We start from the raw sequence: 25,958 nt of genomic DNA on the forward strand, positions 1-25,958 counted from the left end.
ATTCACTGCGGCAAACACAGACATTTCCTATCTTGGAACTTCTGGTCAAAAGCCTCAACAATTACTTGGAAAGCAAATGAGCTTAACTATGTTGTCACACCACAGGCTTTAACAGAGAAAAAACCCCATACTGACAAAGTATAAATGACATAGGAGGAATAAAACAATACAATTAGTTTCTGGAAGAATGTTCATGAAAATTCCTATTATTCTCTCTTGGCTTACGAAACACCTGTAAACATTTTTCTGAGTGATTTAAATGAGAGTAAACATTCAGCTCCTCCAAATCCAATTCAGGATGAAAGAAAAAACCAAACAAAAAAAAAGAAAAAAAAAAGAAAGCATTAAGTATGTTTTACAGGAAAAAATGCTAAAACACACTACTACCACATTTGCTATACTGTCTTTTGCCCTTCAGAATGATTTACATACAAGACTATGTACACTCAGGAATATATAGGAAGGTGAGAGAAAACGGGGAGATAAAACTTTTAAAGGCAAATATATAGTGGCAGCATTTTGTATTTTGTTATGCATATGCCTTTGAAAAACCTGCCTCTAATTTAAGATATGCCTTCTGCTAGAACAGATTAAAAAAAAATGTACTCTCAAGTTCAGGATATCAATATATACTCTAGAACATAGATGTTAGAAACAAGATTATATCCCTGCCCCCAATAAAATCATCACCAAGATTTATTAGCAACAAGAAGTGACACACACAGCAGTGACCTTGATTTTAAACAAAGTGGCAAAGGCCAACTACAGCAGCATTGATGAGGCTGCTGTCAAGAGTTAAGATCGCATCTCCAGGAGACTGCACATGATGCCTGCTCAAAAACCTGAGCTCCATTTCCATTAGAACAAAGAGTTCCTGTTGCTCTCCTGAACAACTGATAAAACTGTACACAAAGTAACCTTACTTTTTTAACCCTCTACGTATTAAAAAATATTATTCTGACCTTTCTGATGACGATTGTGCACCTCTGAGCTTCCACCTGATAAATTCTATGGCAACTCAGAAGAAACTGTAACATGGCATTTTAAAAAGAAGTGACGCCATCAGATTTATAATAGCATCATAACAGCTCCTGTATTCCCTATGTCCTGTAACAATCTAGGCTTCTGCTTCAGAATCCATCAAACCTTCAGCTTCTTCTGATTGTTACTGTACATTTTCACTAAGCTAACAAGAACCTGAATCCTTACTTTGCACAGTTACAGTATGTATTATTTCTTCCAAAGCGCACTTGTGAAGACAGAATTCAGTCTGCCACAGCACTACACATTTACTTAACTTCTTTAAAATCTATCAGCATCTTCTTGTCAAAACAACTTTGTTACTGGCACTGTTCTGGTAGTGTTCGGGAAAACACACTACTAGGCTGCTCTGCATTTCAAGTGACCAGCTTTCTCACTTACATGAAACTGCTTACTCTGGAAAAGTTACATGAACTGGAAGTTCAGTCCCTGCAGTGACACTAGGTTTGGCCATGATTATCTATTGAGTGGTCTGAAAACCATTATCTGCACATTAGAGCTAAAATTACCATATTACAGCCCTGCATTTAGGCTTTTTGTTTCTAACCTGGACCCTGGTAGTGCCACTGGAACTCCTCACCTTACAGGAAGGGAATGTGTCTGAAAGCTCTTGATGAGATGGTAAGAACATTTGCAAGGCCACTGCTGACAGCAGGGATCAAAACTGCTTGCAATACTGAAAGAAAAAAGGTCCAGAAATGAAGGACAGTTCCTGGAGTACTTTTGCCAGCTTTTAAGGATGTTATCGTCAGGTGACAGATGATGCTGCCACAATGGCAGCACATTTTTTGATGGACATACAAAGGCCAAGAGTACTCAGCAACAAAGTACTTGGAAGTCAAATCCTCTTCACTCTTCAACACCTAAAGCAGATACCAGAGAACTGGAAAAACACCAGCACAAGCACATGGCCTGCCAACAAACTGTCAGGTAGCAGTACCCTGGCAAAAACTTTGTGGAGAACATCCTGCTAGGCTCCCTTGGCACACTACCAGAACCCCTAGAATGAAAGTCCAAACCAGCAAGCTACACGCTCCCCAGGTATTGTGCCATGGATCAGGTTTACTACAACAGGATCTGAAACTATGTAAGAAATAAAATCCTGATGGATAAATCCCTCACCTACCTGAACTGACCTCACGGATGCTGCTGCTTCAAGCAGGAGTTCAGACTAGAGGCTTTCTAAGGTCCCTTCCAACATTAATTATCACACAATTTTATACGTAAGATCAATCATCACCTTCAAGTTTGCCAGTGGTGTGACAAAAGGATGGTAATTCAACGCTCAGTGGAAAAAAATATCAGAGATACTCCACAAGCTGGATAAAAGAATTTCTATGTATAGTAGCAAAAGTAACTGCAGGTAATCTGCCCTTCAGCAAATCAAACTCTAAGGCAAGGTCTACATCAATTTGTCAATGTAGATTGAACTGTCTTCCATCAGGAGAAGAACAGAAGAAAGTACTTGACAAACTCCTAGCAACCTCAAAGAAAACAAGGCTAGGAGATTTAGAACAGGAAAGAATGATGATTTTCCAGATGGCAATGGCTCTATGCTTCTGAGTGGTTAAGAGAGGCGTTGGCTATTATGGGCTCTGCCCACTGCTCTGGGAGAAATCCTTGCAAAGCACTAGGAAAAAAAAATCAACACCACTTCTTCAACCTGAAAATCTTACAGCCACTGTTGGCAACACAGAAGCACTGTCTCAAAAGCCTTAGCAACACTGTGCCAATGAAAGAAGATCCAAGAAAAGGTCTTCCAGAAGTAGCTACAGAATGTCATCTTCCCTATAGTCCACCATGTAGCTGACAAGGCAGTTTCTGGTGCAGCTGCTAACATTACTGCCGACGCTGGCAGCTAACCCATTAAGCTGCAGCAGTTGGCAGGATGATACCAAACGTACCTTCACAAACTTCTGTGTTCTCTATAACCAGCACCATGGTATAGTGCACTGCTTTGCACTGGCTAGTTATGGTTTGAAAAGAGTGTTGACTAGTAAAAGTGAGCTGGATCATGGAATAGTAGGGAACTATAATTGGAGGAATTTATGAGTTTGGCCCAAGGGTCCAGGTTGTAAGCTACAACCAACTGGCTTCTACTGTACATTCCAAAACAAACTTTGGAAAAAAAATTCTCATAATGTCTAGAACTCAACAGCAGGCAGAGGAATATAGAATACTTGCCCAGAATTCTTGACACTGAATAGAGGAGGAAATCCCTGCTGTATGGAAGCAATTATTCATGCTATAATGCAAGCCAGTTGGCTATAGGGACACGACAACAGCATGCCACCTAACACATAACAATTAAGAGGCCATAGTTTAGTATAAAATTAACTCCAGTCCCCAACAGACAACCCCACTGACACTGCCCATACTAATTCCATAGACCATGCTTGCAGCTGTGTCATTCAGTATCTGACATCCATGCAGTTGTATTCACATAAATCTACAGTGAATCCTGGGCTGCAATGAACTCTTTAACACTGAGGTTAAGGCCAGCCTGAATTCTTCAAGACAGCTGGCAAGCACATAACTGAATTGAAGGTAGAAAACAGCAGTATGCCAGGAATTAATAAAAAGGACAATTAGTACGAAGAGAAGCTTTGAAGCAGCAGCTTGAATCATGAAAAACATGTTAAAAAGTTCTGTCGTTAAAAGTAATGTGTAATTGACGGATTTATTATTACCATTTTATATTCTGGACAGGGATTTCAGTCTCTGACAGTATTTCTGGCCCTTTTACTGCTTTAACTAATTGCTTTTTAAGCATGTAAAAAAGATCTCCAGAAACAAAGAAGCAAACAGCATTGTTGTAAATCCAAAAAACTGCTTTAATACGAGGTACAAGACTCACCTCTGTTTCCAATTTGATCTGAGCCCATAAAGACTGACAAGAAGCAAACCGCAACTCAGTATCCTCTGAATCATTTTTTCTTTCTGTGGAATTGCTAGCTAGAAAGATGGAAAGGCAAAGGCAAGCACAAATAAGATTATTACAACAAAGCATTTTTTGTCGAGATGAAAAAGTACTACTGAAACAAGAACATCTTAATATACATATATATCTGAAGAAGGTGACTTTTAACCAATTAATTGACTGCTGGTTTCTGGTACAGTAAGTGAGAGAACAAGCAGAATCTATTACCCAAGTATGCAGGCAAAAGGTAAAGAACTGGCTTCCATCTCCAGTCCCAGATAAGCTAAAGGCTAAATCAGAGGAAACAGCCTTTATTATTAAAATTAAATTCAATTAAAAAAAAAAAAAATCTTTCCCTTCAAAAAGTTTTGTGGGTCTCTCTCACCTATTAAATATTCAATCCTCCTTAACTATTATAGTCAGATATGACCCATCGAGCCTTGTAAAAGACACATGAAAAACCTTTCTGTTCCCCAACGGATTTCTGGAAAATAATAAAGTATACTGGGACGGGTCTGTCAGGTTACATGAAATACAGATTTATTTATGTTTTAAAAATACATTTAACTGACACAACTATGTCGGCAAAATTTTTAAGTACAAACCAGACCTACATTTCTGGCTCATCTCTAAATTGCCTCTCACTTCTATACATGTTCTTTATGAATAAGAAAAGGAGAATCAGATCCTTTTTGGTAAAACAATGTATTGGTATATTTTCTGAATACATCTGGATTCCAGATGCTTATCTGCCTCACAGATTCACAGTACTGAAACTTTCCACCGTCTTCCAACTAAGAAGGAAAGACAGAGGTGGGAGTAAAATGGGAGACTGAATAGAAATTAGTATAACTGAGTGAGATCTTTCTCATTGCTTTTCCTCCCACACTCACAGTGTCTGTATTTCCCTTAGAAAAAAAATAAGGTGTGTGTGGGTGGCAGAAAAAGCACAGCCTTGGAACCATCCTTCTACTCCCAGTATAGGCTTAGCAGGCCTGCTATAGCTCTAAGGCTTTACTAACACCACCTGGAAGAACACAAAGACAAACAAAACAAAGTAAACAGCCTGTTAACTGTTGCTACTAGACAACATTAAACATAACAATTGATTTTTTTCTACATGTATGTATACAAAAAGAAGTAATTTGCTAGCCATTAATGTCTATTTGGTGGCCATTCAATGTAGCAGCAGCAGTGGTCTGACTTCTACAAAAGAATTAGTTGATGAGCACATTCAATCTTTCAAAGCATCAGAACCACTCAAAACAGCTCTGTAAATGAGCAACCAGAGGCATCCCTCATTGTCTCCCCTAAACACCTATTTGCATCCTTAAGAAAAATCAATTAAAACACTTAACATATTCTGATTACACGGGTCTTAGGCTTTCAGTTGAAGAAAATCCAGCCATCACATGGTAATATACCAAGTAATATACCAATAATACTCTTTTTATACCATCAAAACTCAAACTATAGATGCAAATGCACACAGAAGTCCTTTTGTGAGGTGCAACAGTATTATCAACTATCCATCCTGTGAAGTTTCACAACTTCACACTTGCAAGCTTGGGATTCCAGACTGGATGGATGCACATCAAAGTACTGTTTATTTAGAACACCATTCTAACCAACTAACTGATTGTGAGCAGAAAATTAGCTCACCTCCACCTCTCTTTTAGGGGTAGTTCAGTCAAATTCATTTTTCTGTCTTAAAGCACCTGCTAACTAGAACAACATGTTTAGCAAGATTTGTCCAAGCATTACTAATCTTGCAGAAATGAAAACACAATATACAGTAAAGGGTAAAATTTCAATGTGGTTTAAGTGCATAGGTCTTGATTGTTGATTTACTTAGAAATGGAATGACAGACTGGATTCTATTTCCCTATCTCTCATTCCCTAAGCTACAGATTTGCCAAGTCTTGTAGAAAAAATAATTTGGGATTAATTTTAAAGCAGGTTTTACAGTAAGTAATGAATGAGCCTGTGGTGATTTTCACAAAAAACTGGCCTCATTACTTTCCCCTCCACTTTTGTAATACCAACTGGCCTACCTTTTGACAGTTCTGGTGATGCCGAAAAAGTTTAACCTGGGAATAAGAACAGTAAGTTTCCTAACTGAGTCTCAAACATCAATTATTCAAGCAGCATTATCTGTGGCTCCAATGATTCAGTCCTGTTCAGTCTTCTTCAAATGACAAGAGCATGTATACACAGGATATATGACTGGGGAAAATATATACAACAAATACTAGTGGACAGAAGCCATGGCATCTTCACAAATGCCTTTTTTTCCCCTTCTTTTCCTCAAGAAACTTAGGCAAACTATCCAGAATATGAGACTTACGAATGGGACTTAATTTCTGATACTCGTAGCTTAAAAATGTCTCATTCAGAGTCTTCAAGTAAATGGTTTTGCCAGTCAGTACACAATTTACAGTAGCACGGAAAGGAGTACTCTCATAGAAAAACTGTTCAGAGACAAATATTTTTTGCTGGAGATGAAAAAATAAAACATTTACACTAGCCAACCATTTTCTGGGGTCCCTCTGAAGAAATGAGTTTTCAGCAATATCAGCATCAAGGAAGAACAGAAATCCTCAAGCAGCTATGACAGAACTCAACCAGATACGGTAAACCTTCCAGGATTAACCCTTCTCAAGCATAGAAACATGTATCAAAATGCACTAACCTGTTTCCTGATGCACCCTTCTCTTCTTGGAAGGTGGTTTAAAAACAAAGCAGCCCTAGACAATAGTAAAAAAACAAAAACAACCAAACACTTCAATATGAGCACCAATCTGACTGGCTCCTGAGGCCACTTTATTCTGCTTTTATTTCAGTGAATTACCAGCACCTTTAAGGATATCAATTTGCATGTTGTCCCTTTATATTCCTGTTCCAAGCTGGAAAACAGTGGAAGCGTTATCCCAGCATATTTGGGATGAACTTTTTCATGTTTCCCTTATGTTCAAGTCAACCATCAACTAGAACAGCAGCAGATTCTTTAAACTTCTCATAACCTCCAACATGTTTAGAATTAAGAGGAAATGATTCCCTGAGGATGTATCAATAGAGTTTTTTTCAGTAGAGTTTTAGTAAAAAAACAATACAAAAAAAGCACAAGAGGCTAGGATGCATGGAAAAGGTAATCCAGAATAATGCAATGCATATTAAGTCACTTACAAAAGCCAATCAGATGCCCTAGCTACAGACGACAAGTTCATCCCAACTCGAAAAAGCAAAAATGGATAGAAGTGTAATGACAAATAGTTTGGAGAAGGTTCAGATAAAGAAAAACCCTGTCTCCAGTAAGTCCTGCACATAGAAGTCATCTCCCAGTTAGATCCATTCCATCACACAAAGGAGGAGGAAATAAAGCACAAGCATTAAGCTTTGAATTCTGGAAGATTTTTTTCATTTTCCTCCAGAAAATCTGAAATTTCTTCCCACATTCACTCAAATAAAACCTCATCTCTTTAAAAGAGTTATGATTTCCTATATATCAGAGATCATATGCATTCCCCAACTCTAACTGTGAGGCTTTTGTGCTACAGCAAAGGTAAAGGAAACAGGCAAGTGTTGAAGACAGACTGATTCAATCCTTTATTTCTCAATGGAGATGCTCTTACAAGCAAATATTACTGATCTCAACCTAGGGCAGTTCAGCCATTAGCATTAAGAATGATATAGTGAAAATAAAACTCCAGAGGTATGTTCAGTTTTGATCCCAGCCACTAGTCTGCTGGGTGACTGCGGACATGTTATCTCCTTTCCTATACAAGTAAGAAATGGCAGTAAAATACTGATAACAATCCTGGCCTCCTCTAAAAAACAGCCTTATGAATTGGAGATGCCCTCAGATACCTTCCATTTTACCATGTAAATTAACAACCACCTAAAGCTGGCTCAACAAAAGTTGTGGTTATTCTACAGATCCTAAACACTCTGGAATAATTCCACTACCAAAAGCTATGTTACAGTTGTATTTATGCTACAGTATCCACAATGCGTCAGAACAGTAATTCATGACAGCATAACTGGAATTGGCCAAAGTAACTACAAACCATATATATAAAAGAAGAAACAATGTATGCTTAATCAAAGGAAACACAAATACTATTTACTGCTTTACCAGCACTGGACTTCCCTACCTCACTGCGATATAGCAGAGACCTGAATATAAAAATGGCAAAGTACTAGCAGTACATGGAAGACACAGGAGGCAGGGTGGGGGGACGTTTCACCATCTACTTAAAGGCCACAGCCATTTTTGAAAGGGAAATCCACCTGTTTCAGGTTGAGTTTTAACTTTGTTTGGAACTATTTCCTTTTACTCCTGAAAGTAGTAACCTGTGCAGCGACTTCCATACCAAAGGATCCACCTGCACGTCACAATTCAGTGAAAAACAATTTAAGAGACAGGAGTCTTCCAAAGGTAAAACGCACCCCTTCTCGCTGTGAACCGCTGGTGTTGTTCACTAAATGATAAAGCAAGAGAGGAAGTTAAACGCTCGACACCACAATTTAAGTCTTGCTACATACAACTCGTAGCCTGTTGAATGCACAGCCCGTACTGCCAACCCTGACTACACGCCAGATAAAAGCTTTCAGCTCAAAAATATCACAGCCACAATAGATATTTAAGATTACGCGTGAGTGACAGCACTTTTTTTTATTTCTCTATTCAATTACTTTGGGGGGGAAAGACACAGTAAGTGTTTCAAAGTGGCAGCCAGCGATGCCACCAGACTTCAGGTGGAATTGACAAAACCTGCAGCTGCCACACCACTGCTCAGTTCTAGCAGAGTTTACCTCAAGTACAAGCGCTTTTCGTGTGCTAACAGGCCAAAAGAGCAAGGCACGAGGGCTGTTTGCCGGGAAAAAAAGAGAAAGCGCCTTGGGCAAAACGGGACCCCTGGGGGTCTGGGCACGGACCAAGAGCCGCCAAGACTGGACACAAGCAAGGCAAGGGGCTGACAGCAGGGCAGGAGGGAGCTGGGCACAGGGGACGAGGGAAACGGCAGCGGGTGAGGAGAGGATGAGGAGCAGGGGGAGCCCGGACAACTCTGCGGGCCGGCTCCCTCAGCGCCCGCACAACCGCGCTGCTCTCCTCACGGCGCCCGGCAGGCTCCGCTCCGGCGGAGCCGCTCGGGCGGGCGAAGCCCCCATCCCGCCTCGGCGAGGGCGCAGCCAGCGCTCCGGGCACGCCGGCCCCGCCCGCCCGGCCGCCGCCGCGGCATCAGACCCGGAGCCGCCTCGCCGAGGCGGGTGGGGAAACCCGGTGGCCGTCCGGCGCGCCCGGAGCAGCGGTCGGAGGGCGTCGTTACCCGCTCCCCCCCCCCTCACCTTGGAGATGGAGTGCGTGCTCATGTCGCCCCTACCGCCCCGCCGCCGACAGAGACGGAGGGGCAGAGGCCACGCAGGCCGGCTCCCGCTTCTCCGCCAAACGCTCCGGCCTGCCGCGCTCGCTCCGCCGCTCTCCCCCCGCCCCTGCGCAGTGGAACAGCCCTCTCTGCCTCTGCGCACCTCCTCCGCGCAACTGGGGCCAACAGAGTCTTCCTTCTCTTCCCACCCCCATCTCCAGAATGGTACGACCCAGCCCGCCCCTGGGCGGGCGGAAAGGAGACGTGGGGGGCCAGGGACGGCTGCGACCTTCCGCCTGGCGGTGCAGGCATGGCAGCCTGTTCCTTTCGGAGGAGCATCGCTTCCCAGGTACGCCGCTCCCTCCCGCAGCTTGCGTGGGGGCCGGGTGCGCCACAACTGAGATGTCCCCTTCTTGCCCTCGTTCAGATCCCCCCTCTCTGGGCGTCTGACAGTGGGCCCGACGTTCGCCCAGGGGCGCGGCGCGGGCTTCCCTGCCCCGCCCCTCCCTGGGGGGGAGCACTCGAGCGTCTCCCGCGGCCCCCCCGCTCCTACGCGCGGGCGCGGTGGCTGAGGGGTGCCGTCCCCCCGGCCGGTCCTTGGCGGGCGGCCTGAGGGGACCCCCGTCCTGCTGTCCCCGCGGTTCGCTCACGTCGCCCTCACGCCACCAGCTCCGCAGCAGGCGTGCAGGTTCCCCCTCCCCGCGGGCTTAGGCCCGTGAGCGGTTAGCCGGGGCGCCCCCCGGGCGGGCCGGTAGCGCGTCGGTGGGGCCCTGGGGGGAGGGGCCGCCCCGGCCCCCGCTCGGTGCGGGGGAGCCACGAGACAAGCCGCTGAAAGCGGGCGAGGGTTCCATGGTGTCCTTCGAGGCGCGGGCTGTGTGTGTGTCTTGTTTTTTCTGAGGCTCCTTCAACGTTTCTTGGGTTTATGTTACATATTTTTTTGTAACAGTAAGTATTTGCTCTTTTTACTTGGGTTGAAATTTGAGTTCAAACATAAATGATTTATCCCCCACGGGTATTGAAACAGGGAGCGCTGATTTTCCTGGACCTTTTTTTGCTTAAGCCACTTTGGTTTTTTGTTTCAAATTTAGCTTTCAAAAGTTCTGGATCTGCCACCAGAAAGTTTAATAAAGTCCGTATCTGCAGTTCCTGTCTCCAAAAAAAGGTACTGTTTGCGTTTTATGTTACAGTGTTACATTTTGTTATTTTCTGTTGTGCCTATTATTGCATGAGCTTAACAGCAATTCAGGGAAGTAGTACAGAAAAAACATACCTAAACTGATAACCAACACAGTTATAAGAAGATACCTAAATCTAATTAAGTCACTATTTTTTTTTCAAGCAAGCTTGAAACAAATATAACTGCTTAAAAAGCTGGACAAATTATAGGCAGTGCTTGAATGGCAAGTGTTTCAGCATTAATGATCTGAACGTGAAACGGCTTAGAACCTAAGTGAAGTTATATTTTTTTCAGTGTCCGCCTTAAGAGTTGTAATGGTGTTAGCAGGTAGATTACACTTAATGCATAAGCTTAATTTTTATGCTTTCTGAAATAGTATTCTCACCATGTCTACTTTCTGATTGTATCAGAAAAAAGGTAATATCTGGCCTCCTGTTGCAGCTTTCTGAACATAGTGAAATTTCAGGTACCAAGTTTATGCTTGGCAGTTAGACTTACTATATTCAGAGTCAACTTGGATCTGCCAAATCTCCCCATTGTTTCAACAGATTTTTTTCCTGATTTTCCTGTGTTCTTTTTTTCAGGCATGTTGCTGATTTCCAGCTTTCCATTGCTTCTGTAACAGATAACAGTTCTAGTGGTTGCTTAGCCCGAGACCTTCATCTTCAAGCTGAGAAGCTAGCTGAAAGGGTATGCTAAGACATTAATCATGTGTTTATGCAATAATAAACTCACAGACTAGAGCTGCAACAGGCATCGTAAGATAAATAGTATTATTTCTCCAAACATCTGCTTGGATCAGTCTAGTTTAATGGCTGCACCTATTGTAACCATACACAGAATCTTCACAGGGAATTGGAGAAGCAGTTTTAGTTAAGATTCTAGTAAAATTTTCAAATAGTTTGAGAATTGAATAGTGAATGCTGTACCACTTGTCTAAAGGATGACGCGCCTATGTTTAGTTAGGGTCGGGAGATGTCCAGGGATCCTTACTGCAACATGATGATGCACAGACTGCTAAGTCCTTGGGTTGGTTATCTTTAAAAAGGGACATTTGGTCTTAGATTCCTGTTGTACATGCAACGTGGTGAAGATGGAGACTTTAAACATGACCGCTAAGGAATAGAGTCTGCATAGAGACAATTTCTCAAGGACATTGTCCAGGCACAAGATATTTTAATGTTAACTTGAAGATGCGCTGGGTCCTTGAATGGAATGTGCTGATTGTCCAGGTGTGAGATATGTTAATGAGTTCCTGCAAAATTGATGAATAGGCATGAGTGACTGGTATAAAGAGGGGGCTGAGGGGTTCCCTCGGTGTGCACATGTGCACGACTTTGGTGGAGCCATTCCCTCATGCACCCAGCGCTGCCAATAAAGGATACTTAGTCACTAAGAAATTTTGACTAAGTTCTTTAAATCAATCTGGCCACCCAGATGGGACACCTCTCTGCCGGGCTGTAGGACCCCCTGGGGATAGGACTCCCTAGGGTACCCCCGGGATTTCCCGGAGGGACTCCTTCCTTGACTCAATGGCGGCAGACAAGGACCCCATCGCTGTAAGTGACGGTATTCTTTATTTTGGTTTGTTTGTTTGGTAGACCGGTCATTTGGAACAGCCCATAAGTCAGAAGACAAAAGTTAACTTCTGCAGGGTGGTGTATACTTTTGTGGCTAGCACCTTAAGTATACATTTGGTTTTGTTGGCATTCAGTTGCCGTTTGGAGCCTGGCAAGTTTGCCTATAGGGCTCGTTTGGTACAGTCTTACTTATTACGGTTTTCTGACTTACTAGATGTGGAAATTTGACTCTGATTATCATTATTGTGATTTTGGCTGTATTCTTGGTAATAATAGTGGGTTCTTGGTGTTGCTGTAGAAAGGTACCTGCATGTTGCATTTTGTAAGTGTTAAGTGTATTCTGTTAGTGTGAAGTGGGAAAATGGGAGGAAAACAAAGTGGTGGGATTTTAAAGAAAAGCCCTTTAGGATGTGTTTTGAGTCATTGGAAGGATATTGGAGGATCCGCTGCTGGAAATGCGAATAGGAAAACATTGATAAAATATTGTAATCAATGGTGGCCGCTGTATAAGCTGTAATGTGGAGAAAAGTGGCCTTTTAATTAATAATTATAAGGTTATTAATAATTGTTATACTCATGCTGGAAATGTGAGAACATTTTTGTATTAAGTATATTAAATGGAACACTGAATTACAATGTTTTATTACAGTTAACGTTATTCTTGAGGCGAGAGGAAAATGGGATGAAGTAATGTGTGCGGATATGTTTGTGTGACAGAAGGAGTGTGGGATTAACACCACCTGATCTTTGATTATGGCTCTAGAAAAGGATAGGAAAAAAAAAAAAAACCCAAACCAAAAAAGAAAATCTGAGACCTAAACTAGGAAAACCTGAGACCTAAACTAGAAAGATGTTCTTGTTGAAATATTTGTATTAAAAAAAAAAAGATAGCTCAGGTTGTGGTTCCTTCTGTGGAGCAACCAGAATGAAACATGTTGTAAGATAAAAACTTGTACTAATGTATGTAAGATCTGAAGTGGGGGGTGGGGTGGGGTGGAGAATCAAAGACCCTGTGAAAGTGTTAAGGTATTGGGGTGAGTTTGTACAAACCCCCGTAGCCCCTCGAAGGTGCGGCTGGGCCATGCTGTGGATGCATGGCAGGGTGTTTTCTGGTTGCCTGCGAAGGCTGATATGTAAGAACACAGACTTAAAGCAACAAGTAGCAGTTTTGCATTCAGGGTAAGAAAGAGTTAAAACAGAAGTGCTGTTGCAGAGGCAGGCTTGTGTAACCTGCAGAGCAGGAAGAGCATCTCCTGCTCCAATCCTTCTGATGGTGAGGAGGAGGGGGTTGCTGTTGCTGACAATTGAGCAGAAGGACCTGACAATGTCACCCCAATTGCTGCAGCATTTGCCGTACAACAGGACCGGTTACCTGCCCCTTTAGGGCAGGCAGTGGGTCTGAGGAGAATAAAGGTGAATCTTTGATGGGGAAATGTAGAGGTTTGAAAGTTGGTTGTGATGAATAGGACTGGACTCAAACGAGTTGATTTTTACTAGGTAATCCTGATGTAGAAAAGTTGATAGAAGGAATAGGGGACGTGTACAGAAGGTAAGGGAAGAAGAGCTGGGTCGTGCTAAACTGGTACAGGAGATGAAGCAGAGACAGAGGAAGAGTATCAGACAGAAGTGAATGAGTATATTGTAGGGAAAGTGGACACTGGAAGTGAGATTGCCCTAAGCTAAAGAACCAACAAGGGGTTCTGGTGAACTAGGGACTAGGAAAAATGAGGTGGAATTTTTAGTGAATACAAAACCAACTTATTTGGTGTTAAACTTCAGTGAAAAGAATTTGTTACAGTTGTGGGAGCTACTGGCCACCAGGAAAACATCCTGAAACCTTTGAAGTACAAACTAAGAAAACAAATGCCAAATTCACCAAAATCTTTAAGTGGAAAAGAGGACCTCCCTGAAGTAAAAGAAATCTTTAACCAGGTATATCTGGAAATAAATTCCAGGTAAGGCAAAAAAAAAAAAAAAAAGCTTTACCTGTTACAGTAAAAATGATAAGGGGAAGGCCTGCCTAGTTCAGGTAAAACAATATCCCTTGGTCAGCAGGGCTGTGGGGGGTATTGGCATAAAAACTGAGATAAAATACACTCTGTAGTAGTTCTACTAATATAAATCTGTGTTTTACCATGACAGTGACTTGTTATGGGATGCGCAGGTGAAACTCGGCATTGACAACGAATACAAGGAATAAGGTTGGTCAGGTGCTTCCTACCACAATCAAGGGCAAGACTAGGTTGGCCTCCATGTTTGCCACCAAGAAGAATCTTGAGCTCTGCTGCTGGCTGCAACCCAGTAGGCGCTGAGCGGTGGGAACATGTGCCGTGCCAGACCTTGATGTGAGGAATGGCCCCCTCCATTATAAGAGAGTCATCCAGGAAGGAAGAACATAAGATGGCCCATTGAGGCACTGATTTGGAAATTGGAAACTGCCTGGCTGACCATGAGGCCAGATGAGTAGCAGAGGAGGTAGGAAAGGAGGAGTTATCCTTAATACCAGACAGTAAAATCCAAACTATGAGTACAGATCAGGAGCCAAACTATTCTAAAGAAAACTTAAAGCTAATTCAGGACATGAATGATAAAATAAGTAAGCGGACTTATTTGAGGAATGGTCGTATAGTGGTACCATCCAATTTAATATGACCACAGTCCTAACAGAACATAATAAGACGCATTGGGAGCTGATAATTTATATAAAAGTCTAAATCAGAAATTGATAGGGTGGAACTTGTATACTGTAACAAAACAGGTGACTCAGTAACGTGAAATGTGTTTGAAAGTTAGCCAGGGCAACAGTGGCAAGTTGATTTTTTCAAACTCCCAAGAAAAGGGGGTACCGATATCTATTAAATGAATGGACACCCCAACGTATCATACAGTATTATGGACCTGCAACTTGGAATCCTAATGAACTCATTAGCGGTGCTCAAGAACCTATCTACAATCTGAATCGTATCATTCGTCTACAGGCTGTCTTGGAAATTATTACTAATCAAACAGCTAAAGCTCTTGACTTATTGGCAGACCTTGTTCTTTAAATCAGAATAAACAACATTTGTGAAGTTAGGAAGATATCTGAAGAGTATGCTGTGGTCTGTACTGTTGCCTAGCACTTTGGGAAGAAATTGAGTATGCAGTGGCTTGGAAAACCAAAGACTGCAAAATCCAGCACTAGAATGGCAATGGATGAATTTAGCCTGTGGGACAAACAGGCCAGACTTCCAAATCCCTAACTGCTTAAGTCTGAGGTTTCTTAGAACAGCAATTTTTTCATATATTTTAGTCTGAGAAATGACAGTAGCTGAGGTGTTAAGACTAGCTATAGCATAAAAAAGGAGCATGCCAAAACAAGGTCTACAGAAGTGACACAAACCGTGAAGAAATGGAAGGAAATAAAAATTTGGAGAAGTTGGCATGTGTGGTGGACAAAAGTGGGATCAGAAAGGTGATGTTGAGGTTTGAGGGATCAATTGTGCTAAAAAAAAATCCAACTACCGTACAATCTAAAAATGTGTTGCTGATGCCAATGCAGAGGAATATAAACTAGAAAATTGTGGCAAAGTTAGTTGGAAAGCGGAGCTAGGTTGAATAATGAAAATGCAAGTAATTCTTCATCAGCATCAGAAAGAGCAAGCTTGAGAATGAATCAGTTGGGTTGCTATAGCATGGTCAGGATTTAAAAAGAAGAAATAAAAACAGTTGCCATATGCTTAGAAGCTAATCTATTTCTCCACGTCATTCTTTAGTGCTGAGATGTTGAAGAGGTTCGTATCTTGGACCCGTTCTTGAAGCAGATTAATATTCTGACTCAGGTGAAAGAACAACAGATGATGCACAGGTGTACAACAAAAAGTTCTGAAACAACTTAAAGATGATCTAGAACCATAAAATAATTAAAGTTGGAAAGGACCTCAAGATGTTATCTGTTCCCATCTCTGCAGTGCAGGTTGTTGAGGGTTTTTTGGATGAGGTTGCTGAGGTCTGTTGAAATCTTAATGGGTGCTGAAAGCCTTCAGGGATTTGACAGTCTCCCTGAGCAATCTGTTCCAATGATTGTAACATCATAGTAAAAAGTTTTTTTTTCCTTGTATCTACCCTGTCACTTTAAAAATAGCTGCAGTTCCCAGTGTTCAGAAAGCTGCACATTGTCCCTCTCCTTTGTTGTTTGTGACTCATTAAATAAACCTGGGACACTTAGCCCTACATCTTTACATGGAAGAGCAATTGTAACAGTAAAGAAGATGAGACCATCAATATAAGCCCCAAAACTGAACAGAACGTGCTGATCAGACAAAAGAAAAAATATTCCATTAATCTCTTAGGAATGTTTTTTCTTGGGTAGTGAATAAAGGAGATGCAATCAGTATTTGTTTAGACTGGTTATTGCATCCACAAAGAAGGTAGGCAATGTAGAAATTAACAAAATATGATCACATATCAAAAACGAGACAGAAAAACGTAGGCAGTTACCAGTTTTTGTCATGATAGAGAGTTGGTGGAGTGCCTCAAGGTTCGACAGTATGTTCTTAGTCACCTCTGAGTAAATAGGTCACTATTTGAAATACAGATATTTAGGTTAGGCAGAAGAGAGAGAAATTTTTCTCGTTGGCTAAAATAGACTAAATAATAAGGCAACATGACACTAAATGAAATGTAACGTGCTCTGGTGTGCTGAGAATTGTCTGTCAGAAAGGTCAGAACTGTCTTGTCTCCATGAGCTTTTGATTTCATCTGGCTGGTGCTTCTTGTTTTATCTTTGGACTGTTAGTTCTTTGTGGAGGGGACATTGTTTTGTGGGGTTTTTATGTCTCTCTACAGTGTAGGGGCACTCTGGTCCAAGCCTTAGGCACGGGGAGATATGGTTATTAAAGAACCACAGGGCACTTAGAGGAGAGGTTGTTAAAGCTGTGAAGAGGCCAGATAAGCACTCGTTAAAGAGAGATAAAAAACACTGAGATGACAAATGACAGATTACGTAGAAAACATTTAGCAGAACAAATGGTATGGAGAAAGTCCAGTGGGAATTTCTTTTTTCTCTCTGCTCCATACACAAAAAGGACCTTTCATAAAAGGATAAGGTGGGAAATCCAGAGTCAGTACAAGAAATATTTTTTTATGTAGCTTGTGAATAAACATTGGAGTTTGTTGTTATTGGAGCTTGTGAAGGTTAAATAACTTCAAGGCTAACTGTGATTTTAACTCCTGGTTAAGTTAGTGTCTAAGCTGGAGATGTAGCACAGGGGTAGAACTTCTTCATCCTGATGAGCTTCAGTAGGAACGTAGAGCTTGCCTCTCTCGAAGATGTTAATCAATTGATAAAGTGAGTGTGTCATCTTTTATATGCTTTTCACCCCCTTCGCTTTTTTTTCAACAAGACAATGTCTTGGCTATTAAAACCAGCTAGTTTCTTATTAAACTTTCATACCTGACAGGTTGAGATCCAAACCTCCCAGCCTGTGAAGAGATGAAAACTTGTGTAAAGAGGAGGTTGAAATTAGGGGTTGGGTGCCCAAATATTCCTTATGGGTTCAGAATTTTCAAAACATGTCTCTTACGGAAACTGTAAATGAAATTTTTAATAAATTGGCCTTTAACATCTTTATTTTATATCACTGGATACTGCAGAACGTTGCGTTAAAGTCAGAAACTTCAAGAAACAGCAGTCCAAAACTTCTGTCTCAGGTTTTCTTTCAAGACATTGATCTTGATTTTTTTTCTTTTTGTTTTTCAAGTGCTGTCAGGTACTGTGTAAGCTGTCAAATGTGCCTCAGGTTTTGTGTATACAAAGAGATCAACCACTACACAGGCTGTACACATGCAGGGGCTGAGCTAAAATAGACGTGTGACATTTCAGGCTGAGCTGTGTTCAGAGCTGTTAAGTATGAATTTGAAATAATAAAATCATCCCTTTTGCAACAGGGTTGATTAAATGATCTATTTGTGGTTGCTTCAAACTGATAAATAACATTTAGCATTTGTAGTGGATTAAATTAATACTTATAGTGCATTGAATTACAGTTTTCCAGTTCATATGTTTTCATGTAGAGTTTCTGTTTCTTTTTGTTCTTTTAGCTAAAATGTGATGCTGTAGTCAGTGAAATCAGCGCTGGTCCAGGAACAGTGAACTTCATGATAAACAGGGAATTGTTAGCAAAGGTGAGTACTGTATTTCAGGTGTGTTAAGGTAAAAGTAAATTCCTCAGTGTAAAACTATAGAACATTTACTGTTTTAAACAGTTGTTTTCTGTGTGAAACTTTCTTTTGCTAAGTTCTCTTCAAGGATCCCTGTTACTGATTTGTTATGTAGGCCTAATACTCGGAATGAGGCTCACAAAAGTTTATCCTTATGAGGCAACAGTGTACCTACTGTTTGCTGTTGATCGTAACTCCTCTATCCTCTCTGTGCTCTAAAAGCTAAGCTTGACGTCTGCTTTTAGTTTCTACAATATACAACTCAAAAGTTTTGGTCTTACATGTAAAGATTTTTGTTTAAATTAGAAAAAGATATACAAAATAAAAGTATTTGATAGCAAAGCTATCATTACATACGTTGCTAAAATAAAATAAATAAATACATAAATAAAAAGGGAAGATGTATTCCTCAAAGTCAAATGCCTGACTGAAATTGAACACTGCGTTTGTTAAAGCAGTAATTTAATGAAAGGAAGATACCACTCAGTCTGTAAGAGTAGTGTCTCGGTTGTACTCTGGATTATTTGCAGGAGCTTCATAAAGGGGAGTGGATGGTTGGTGCTGTTAGTCTGGGGACTGACTGAAAACTTTGCTAAGCCAGTTCAACTAACTTGTGGAGCAAGCTACATTGTGATGTTTTTCATGGCCTTAATCCATAGGCTTAGCAACTCTTGTGGAAAATGATACTGTAGTCTTAGAAAATTAACCACATGTGAATTAGGGGTAAGCTATTATCTAATATACTCTTTTGTCTCTGTCATTTAAACCACTGGTTGATGTTTAAATATGCTGTTAGTTATGTATGACCAAACCTTCCATGAGCTGTTGTTGCAGTCCACCTGCAGTGAACTGATGGAGAGGATTCTTTAGTAGTTGTTTTGTCTCATAAATTGCCTTTAGTGAAAATCATGAAGACTAGAACTCCCATACATTTTTGTGAGATTTCCTGAAGCGAAAGAGATGTTTGTGTGCTATTCAGGTGACCTGCATATGTGTGGTAATGCTCATTGGATTTCTTGTAGGCCCTCAGTCATGAGGAATATGTGGGAGGTCTGATGCATCCCAAAGGGTTGGAGCTGCATGATCTGTTGTGCTGTGCACATCTGGTATCCCCTACGTATTACACTTTGACAAAATGCTTGGATATTCCTAGGAATTTCAAAGAAATGGCCAAACACCTCAAAGTGTGCCTAGATAAGATGTATTCATGGGAAGATGTTGCTTTTGAGGAAGCTTAGAGATCTGCTGTGTAGGGTTGGGTTTTTTTTAATTAATTAATAACAAAAACTCACTGAGAACATTTGGCTGCACAATGAGGTAGATTCTCTAGTGAAGTCTACTGCTCATAAGCTCTCCTACTTTTTCACCCAAACCTATGGTCTAGTTCTACAAGGTACTTTTTATTTTAAAATGTGTTACCTGAGTTTAGGATAGATGAGGGTCCTGGTTAGCATAAGGTAACACTCATATTTACGTGAGAACTCCTTTTTATGTGAGGTCACTGTTCTACCCATGTGCTTAGACTTGCATTTTCTTGTCTGTCCACCAGTTACCCTGAGGTTACTCTCTTGCCCTTTCATTTTATGTAACTAAACAATGATTTTAGTGAAAACTAGGCTTTCCAATTCCTTTTAAGTTTTTTCCAGATTCAGCCTTGATTTTCACCAAAACTCTGCCTATAAGTTCTCTAACTTTTTAAATTGATCAGATACAGCTTTCAAAAGTTAATGGCATTTTCATCTGGGTATGAGATCTTGGTTGCTTGGGAGACCAGCCAGCTAACTGCTAATGTGAATAAAGGCTGTGGCATCAGTCTCTTGTGTGATTGGTTTTGTTTTGCTGATCGCACTTTCTGCTGTTGAAACACATTTTCTTTTTCTTTTTTAATCTTCCTTATGGTTTAGACTGTGTTGCATCAGGTGTTGAAAGATGGCTTAGAGTATGGACTGAAGAGTGAACTTTTCTCTGCAGTGCCTAGACAAAAGGCAGTGATTGAGTTCAGGTAAGCACGTGATGAGTCCTTTGAGAAAATTGCCTTGTCTGCTTGTTGATATTTTGCTGATTGATATTCATTGCTGTAATGTATGATGCCTGTGAAGTTAAATCATATTTACGGTATTATATTCAGCTGTATTTGATACTCCAATATATTTGCCAAGTAGCGTATAAGTTATATTTAGGGAATTGAGGCTTTTTAGCAGTATGTATTTCTGATATTTAAACAGTTCATGCCTCACACTACCCTCCACTGAGAATATTCTCATTTAGTGCATAATAGCATTCAGGTTTTAAGTAGGCTCCTTTTATTTTGTTATCAAGAAACATGATCTGAATTTTCAGCCACTAACCTGTTTCTTTTTTCACCTTAAAACCTTCCTCCCTGACTTGCTAAAGCAGACAGGCATTTGTCTTGCTAAATCTTCTCGGTTGCTGGCCCCAAAATTTCTATCCAGTGCAATTTTGTTCATCGTCACCTACTCATGAAATGAAAAGTGGCTGACTTGGATCTCTTTATGTATAAATATTTTTATTCACTTATACTCCCTCAGCAGGCTTCCGTAGTCACAGAAAGTAAGCACTTGGCATGAATTTGGAGGGTGAATTTTCATAGTTGAACTTCCATTTTATTATCAGGAGACAAACAATTATGGATACGGGGGGTTTTTTGGAGGAGCATTGTTGGCGGAAGATGATGTGATTTTAGTTAATTTTTAGATTGTACACAAGGTCACCTGTCCTGGTATCAGATTTATTTCTAATAAAGGTATGAAGACAGTGATCCACATGTCCAAGATATGTAAAAACTGAGAAGGCAGTGTAAGTCCTTTGTTGCTAGTATGGTTGGGTTTTGGGGGCTTCTTTGTTGTGAGTGAGGTTGTTTGTGGTTTCTTTTTCCCTAAAACACTGGCTGTTAGCTGATACTGGAGGTGAAGCTGGTTGAATAGGAAAATTTGCTGTCTAGAACAGAAGCTAATCAGGGAATTTTAAGGGAGAATTGAAAATTGTGGGTTTATTTCAGTTCTTCTGCAATATTCGTGAGCTGAATTCTTTTGACTTGGTCATCTGGCAGTCTTGTACGTTAAACAAACATTATTTGTGAAAATTTGTTACAGCTCCCCTAATATTGCCAAAAGGTTTCACATAGGACATTTGCGTTCCACAATAGTAGGTAAGTATACATTTAACTGCCTCCTAAAAGGGCTTCTTTGTCTTCCTCTTTAACTTGACAGGGGAACACTGGTAACCTTTCACTCTTCTAGTGGTGTGGCTGTGTCAGGCTCAACTTGCTAATTAAAACCCTTTTGCTCATTATCCGGTGAAGAAAGGAGTGTGGCGTGGTGCTGGCAGATTTATTAAGTTGCACGTAATATAGTTTTATGACTGTGAACATTAAATGAAGTAGTTTAAAATTGTTCTACAAAGACACCCAGGGCAGTTTTCATTGAGGTGTCATGAGAGTCCTTTGAATTTTAAATTTCCAATTTGCACTGGACTGCAGAGCAGTCAGGTAGTTATGTTTTGGTGACTGTCTTGCAAAAAGCTTGCTTTTATATGTTAATTACTTTATACCAGTATTACTAACACAGCATCTGTACAGATAATAATGTATTAGCTTTTAATTATACTTAATGTATTTATGTATAATTATTCATTACATAAAGTTAATAATTATGCCTCTTCATGGACTGATAGATGAATGAAGTCAGGTATTTTGGGCTCTTTATGTTCTGTTTCTGGACCCTTTGCTGTAGAAAAAAATCACTTTTAAATTTTTTTCTGTAGATCAATGTTTGTTCAATAATAAGAGAACGAATTGACTATAAAGAATGGAATCAAAAGTCATTGCAAACTGTAATACAGTTTTACGTAAGAGAAGAAAAGAAAGCTTTCTGCATCCTTTTACATCAGTATTTTAATTCAAAGGTATCCTTGAAGCACAAGAAAATAAAGGAAAGGATGTGGGTATTTCTTCTTTGTAATTCTATGATTGTAGCTAAGCTCAGGTGAAAAATGAAGGGTTTTTGTTGTAATAACAGTTAGAACCAAGATGTGCTTATCTGGTATGGTAAGTTTGGAGCATATCAGAGACATAGTGTGTTAAGTGCAGAGCTCAGTACTGCTCCAGCAGTATATAGAGATTCAGGACTTGATGTTCTCTATTTAATGTCACAGTTAACAGCAGTTTGTGTATTTTGAGTACTTGCTTAACCTCCTGGTATGAGGTTGCCTGACTGTGACAGGAGTTACGTATTCTGCCACATACCTGTGAGCATACAAGAAGACTTTAAAAAGTGTGTTTCATATTAATGTACTTTGTAGTGTGTGCATGCACATACACGTGTATGTTTTTACTGTTGTGTGAGAAACTTCATGGCACCTTTCAAATGCGTGGCCTGTTGCTTTTAGTTGTGAAGTATTTTAGAAAATTTTGTGGAGTAGTTCATCTGACTGCAAAACCAGAAAACTTTTGTTGACATGAGAGACTATCTACAACTGAATAATAATGCCAATTTTGTTTCCTTACCAGGGAATTTTATAGCAAATCTCAAAGTTGCACTGGGACATGAAGTAATAAGAATAAATTACCTTGGTGACTGGGGCATGCAGTTTGGTATGTTTTAATATTTGTTTCTCCTGTTCTCTTTTCTACTGTATAATATGGTCTAGGTTTCCAATTCAGTTTTTGCAGGCCCACTGGATTCACTCTGGGCTCATGAAGAGTAGTAATATTATGTTTCCATGTATGTAGTGTGTAGTTAATCTCCTTAAAACATGAACAAACCAATCCAGACTGATTCATCAGCAGTATGACCTATATTACTGTACAAGAAATAACAGGAGGAAGTTTACCCAACAGTCCCTCTGTCCCTCAGTAGCTCCTTTCTCAGATTACGTATGTGTAATTTGGGGTTTATTTTTAAAGGGCAGTAAAAATATTTCCTGAGTGTGCTGGTTATACCTTTGGAGCTATCACAGCTGAACAGATTTCTGTTGCTGCCTCCAGATTAAATGTGTACATATTACTATAGCTGTTGCATGTCTACTGTGATGCTGTCCTGCTTGTGCAGATTTTGTATGTGTAACAGTCTGGAAGAGTAAGCTTGCTAATTTACCTATAGAATCCTTTAGGTTGGAAAATACTTCTGAGATCATAAAGTCCAACCATTAACCCAGGACTGCCAAGTCCACCACTAAACCATGACCCTAAGCACCATGTCTACATATTTTTTAAATACTTCCAGGTATGGTGAATCCACCACTTCCCTGGGCAGCCTGTTCCAATGCTTGATAAACCTTTAGGGAAACAAATTTTTCCTAATATCCAGTTTAAACCTCCCTTGGTATAGCTTGAGGAAATTTCTTCTTGTCCTGTCACTTGTTATCTGGGAAGAGAGACCCACCCCCACCTGCCTACAGCCTCCTTTCAGGCAGCTGTAGGGAGCGATAAGGTCTCCCCTCAGCCTCCTTCCCTCCAGGCTAAACACCCCCAGTTCCCTCAGCTGCTGCTCATCAGACTTGTGCTCCAGACCCTTCCCCAGCCCCGTTGCCCTGCTCTGGACACGCTCCAGCACCTCAGTGTCTGTCTGGCAGTGAGGGGCCCAAACCTGAACCCAGGGTTCGAGGGGCGGCCTCACCAGTGCCCAGTACGGGGGGACAGTCACTGCCCCGGTCCTGCTGGCCACACTGTGTCTGACACAGGCCAGGATGCTGTCGGCCCCCTTGGCCACCCGGGCACACTGCGAGCTCATGTCCAGCCGGCTGTTGACCAGCACCCCCAGGGCCTTTCCCCCAGGCAGTTCCCAGCCACCCTTCCCCAGGCCTGTGGCGCTGCCTGGGGCTGGTGTGACCCAGGTGCAGGACTCTGCGCTTCTGCTTGTTAAACTTCATACAACTGGCCTTGGCCCCATCGATCCAGCCTGCCCAGACCCCCTGCAGAGCCTTCCTGCCCGCAAGCAGATCAACACTCCCCCCCAACCAGGTGTCATCTGCAAACTTACTGAGGGTGCACTCGATCCCCTCATCCAGATCATTGATAAAGACATGAAACAGGACTGGCCCCAGTGCTGAGCCCTGGGGAACACCACTTGTGACCAGTCACCAACCGGAGTTAGCTCCATTCACCACCACTCTTTGGCCTCGGCCATCAGCCAGTTTTTTACCGGGTGTAGAGTGCACCTATCCAAGCCATGAGCAGCCAGTTTCCCCAGGAGAATGCTGTGGGAAACGGTGTCAAAGGCTTTGCTAAGGCCCAGGTAGAGAAAACATCCACAGCCTTTCCCTCATCCGCTAGGCAGGTCACCTTGTCATAGGAGACCAGGTCCGTCAGGCAGGACCTGCCTTCCATAACCCCTGCTGGCGGGGCCCGATCCCCAGTTGTCCTGCACATGCTGTGTGATGGCCTCAGGGTGACCTGCTCCACAACCTTCCCCGGCGCTGAGGTCAGGCTGACAGGGCTGTCGTTCCCTGGATCCTCCTTCCAGCCCTTTCTGGGGCATCATATCGGCTAACGTCCAGCCTTCTGGGACCTCTCCAGTTAGCCAGTACTGTTGATAAATGGTGGCTCCCCCACCAGCTCCCTGAATACCCTTGGGTGGATCCCATCCAGCCCCACAGACTTGTATGAATCCAAGTGGAGCAGCAAGTCATTAACTTTTTCCTCCTGGGCTGTGGGGACTTCCTTCTGCTTCTTGTCCCTGTCTTCCAGCTCAGGAGTCTGATGGTAACTGGTCTGGCTATTAAAGACTGAGGCAAAGAAGGCATTAAGTAGGTGCTATATTCCCTGCCCCATCTGCCACAGCTGTACACATATCAATAGAACAATTGTAACAAAATGTGTATTTTATATTTGGTTGTCTTTGTGTGTGTTTGTGTGTTTTCTTTATCTGTTTGTTGTTCCCTGTCAAAACTAGTTTATTTTTCATGGAGAATAATTACCTTCCACAGCAACCGCATTTTGGCAAGTTGAGGCCTGGAGAGTTTGTAACTTTAAAGATATCGCAGTGCTTCCCCCAAAATACTCAGTTTCTCTTAAGAGCGTAGCGAAAGAGAGATGTGTAGGTGGAGAACGTGCAGTAGGCCCTGAAGGCCATCACTCTTGCATGCATGTGAGTTTGCATGCACGCACATACACACTCCTGCCTCTTCTGGAGTGTCCATCCGTCTTCACCCAGCCCTGTAAAAACTGGATCCCCTGGCCTCCTCCCAGTGTAGACTGCACTTTGTCCCAGTACAAACTGGATCCCTTGGCCCCTTACCAGTACAGACCAGGTCCAGTCCCAGTACAAACTAGAACACCTGACCTTGTCTCAGTACAGATTGGGACCCGTTGCAATACAAACTGGAATTCCTAGTTCTGTTTATGGTACAGTCTTTGCTTAGTCCCCGGGCCTTCTCCCAGTACAAACCGGGCTTCATCCCAGTAAAAATGGGATCCCCTGGCCTTATCTCAGTAGGAACTGGGCCCCTTCCCATTACAAACTGTATCCTCTGACTCCCTCTCGGTACAGTCTGGGCCCAGTCCAATACAAGCTGGACCTCCTGGCCTCTTCCCAATACAGACTCAAACCCCTTTAACCCTGTCCCAGTACAAACTGTGGCTGTAGCCTAAAGCAGCTGAGCTTGAGAACAGCTGGGAGTGGGTTGATGTTTGGTTTTAGTGTTGGGGAGCCCTG

General features: G+C 41.8%; 2 protein-coding genes across 12 annotated transcripts in view; one reads left to right on the plus strand and one right to left on the minus strand.

The window, feature by feature from the left end:
* The window catches only part of ORC3 (origin recognition complex subunit 3), a 52,419-nt gene extending 42,943 nt beyond the window's left edge, over window positions 1–9,476 (minus strand). For 4 of the 6 annotated variants that reach the window (XM_040597541.1, XM_040597540.1, XM_040597539.1 and 1 more), the window contains exons 1-3: window positions 9,311–9,476; window positions 6,654–6,708; window positions 3,899–3,996 (exon numbers count right to left, since the gene is read on the minus strand). In XM_040597541.1, coding sequence (XP_040453475.1) covers window positions 3,899–3,996; window positions 6,654–6,708; window positions 9,311–9,334 — 177 coding nt within the window. In that variant the 5' untranslated portion in view covers window positions 9,335–9,476. The remainder of the gene's footprint in view (window positions 1–3,898; window positions 3,997–6,653; window positions 6,709–9,310) is intronic. The other 2 variants (XM_040597538.1, XM_040597536.1) reach the window with 1 other exon arrangement.
* Window positions 9,477–9,561: 85 nt separating this feature from the next.
* Window positions 9,562–25,958, plus strand: part of RARS2 (arginyl-tRNA synthetase 2, mitochondrial) — a 55,361-nt gene continuing 38,964 nt past the window's right edge. For 5 of the 6 annotated variants that reach the window (XM_040597549.1, XM_040597543.1, XM_040597546.1 and 2 more), the window contains exons 1-7: window positions 9,562–9,676; window positions 10,416–10,489; window positions 11,089–11,194; window positions 18,166–18,249; window positions 20,190–20,287; window positions 21,399–21,454; window positions 22,814–22,897. In XM_040597549.1, the coding sequence (XP_040453483.1) occupies window positions 9,638–9,676; window positions 10,416–10,489; window positions 11,089–11,194; window positions 18,166–18,249; window positions 20,190–20,287; window positions 21,399–21,454; window positions 22,814–22,897 (541 nt within the window). In that variant the 5' untranslated portion in view covers window positions 9,562–9,637. Of the gene's footprint in view, window positions 9,677–9,829; window positions 10,273–10,415; window positions 10,490–11,088; window positions 11,195–18,165; window positions 18,250–20,189; window positions 20,288–21,398; window positions 21,455–22,813; window positions 22,898–25,958 lie in introns of those variants that run through there. The other variant, XM_040597544.1, reaches the window with a different exon arrangement.

The sequence above is a fragment of the Falco naumanni genome, chromosome 6 (assembly GCF_017639655.2).
Source record: "Falco naumanni isolate bFalNau1 chromosome 6, bFalNau1.pat, whole genome shotgun sequence".
Classification (NCBI taxonomy): domain Eukaryota; kingdom Metazoa; phylum Chordata; class Aves; order Falconiformes; family Falconidae; genus Falco; species Falco naumanni.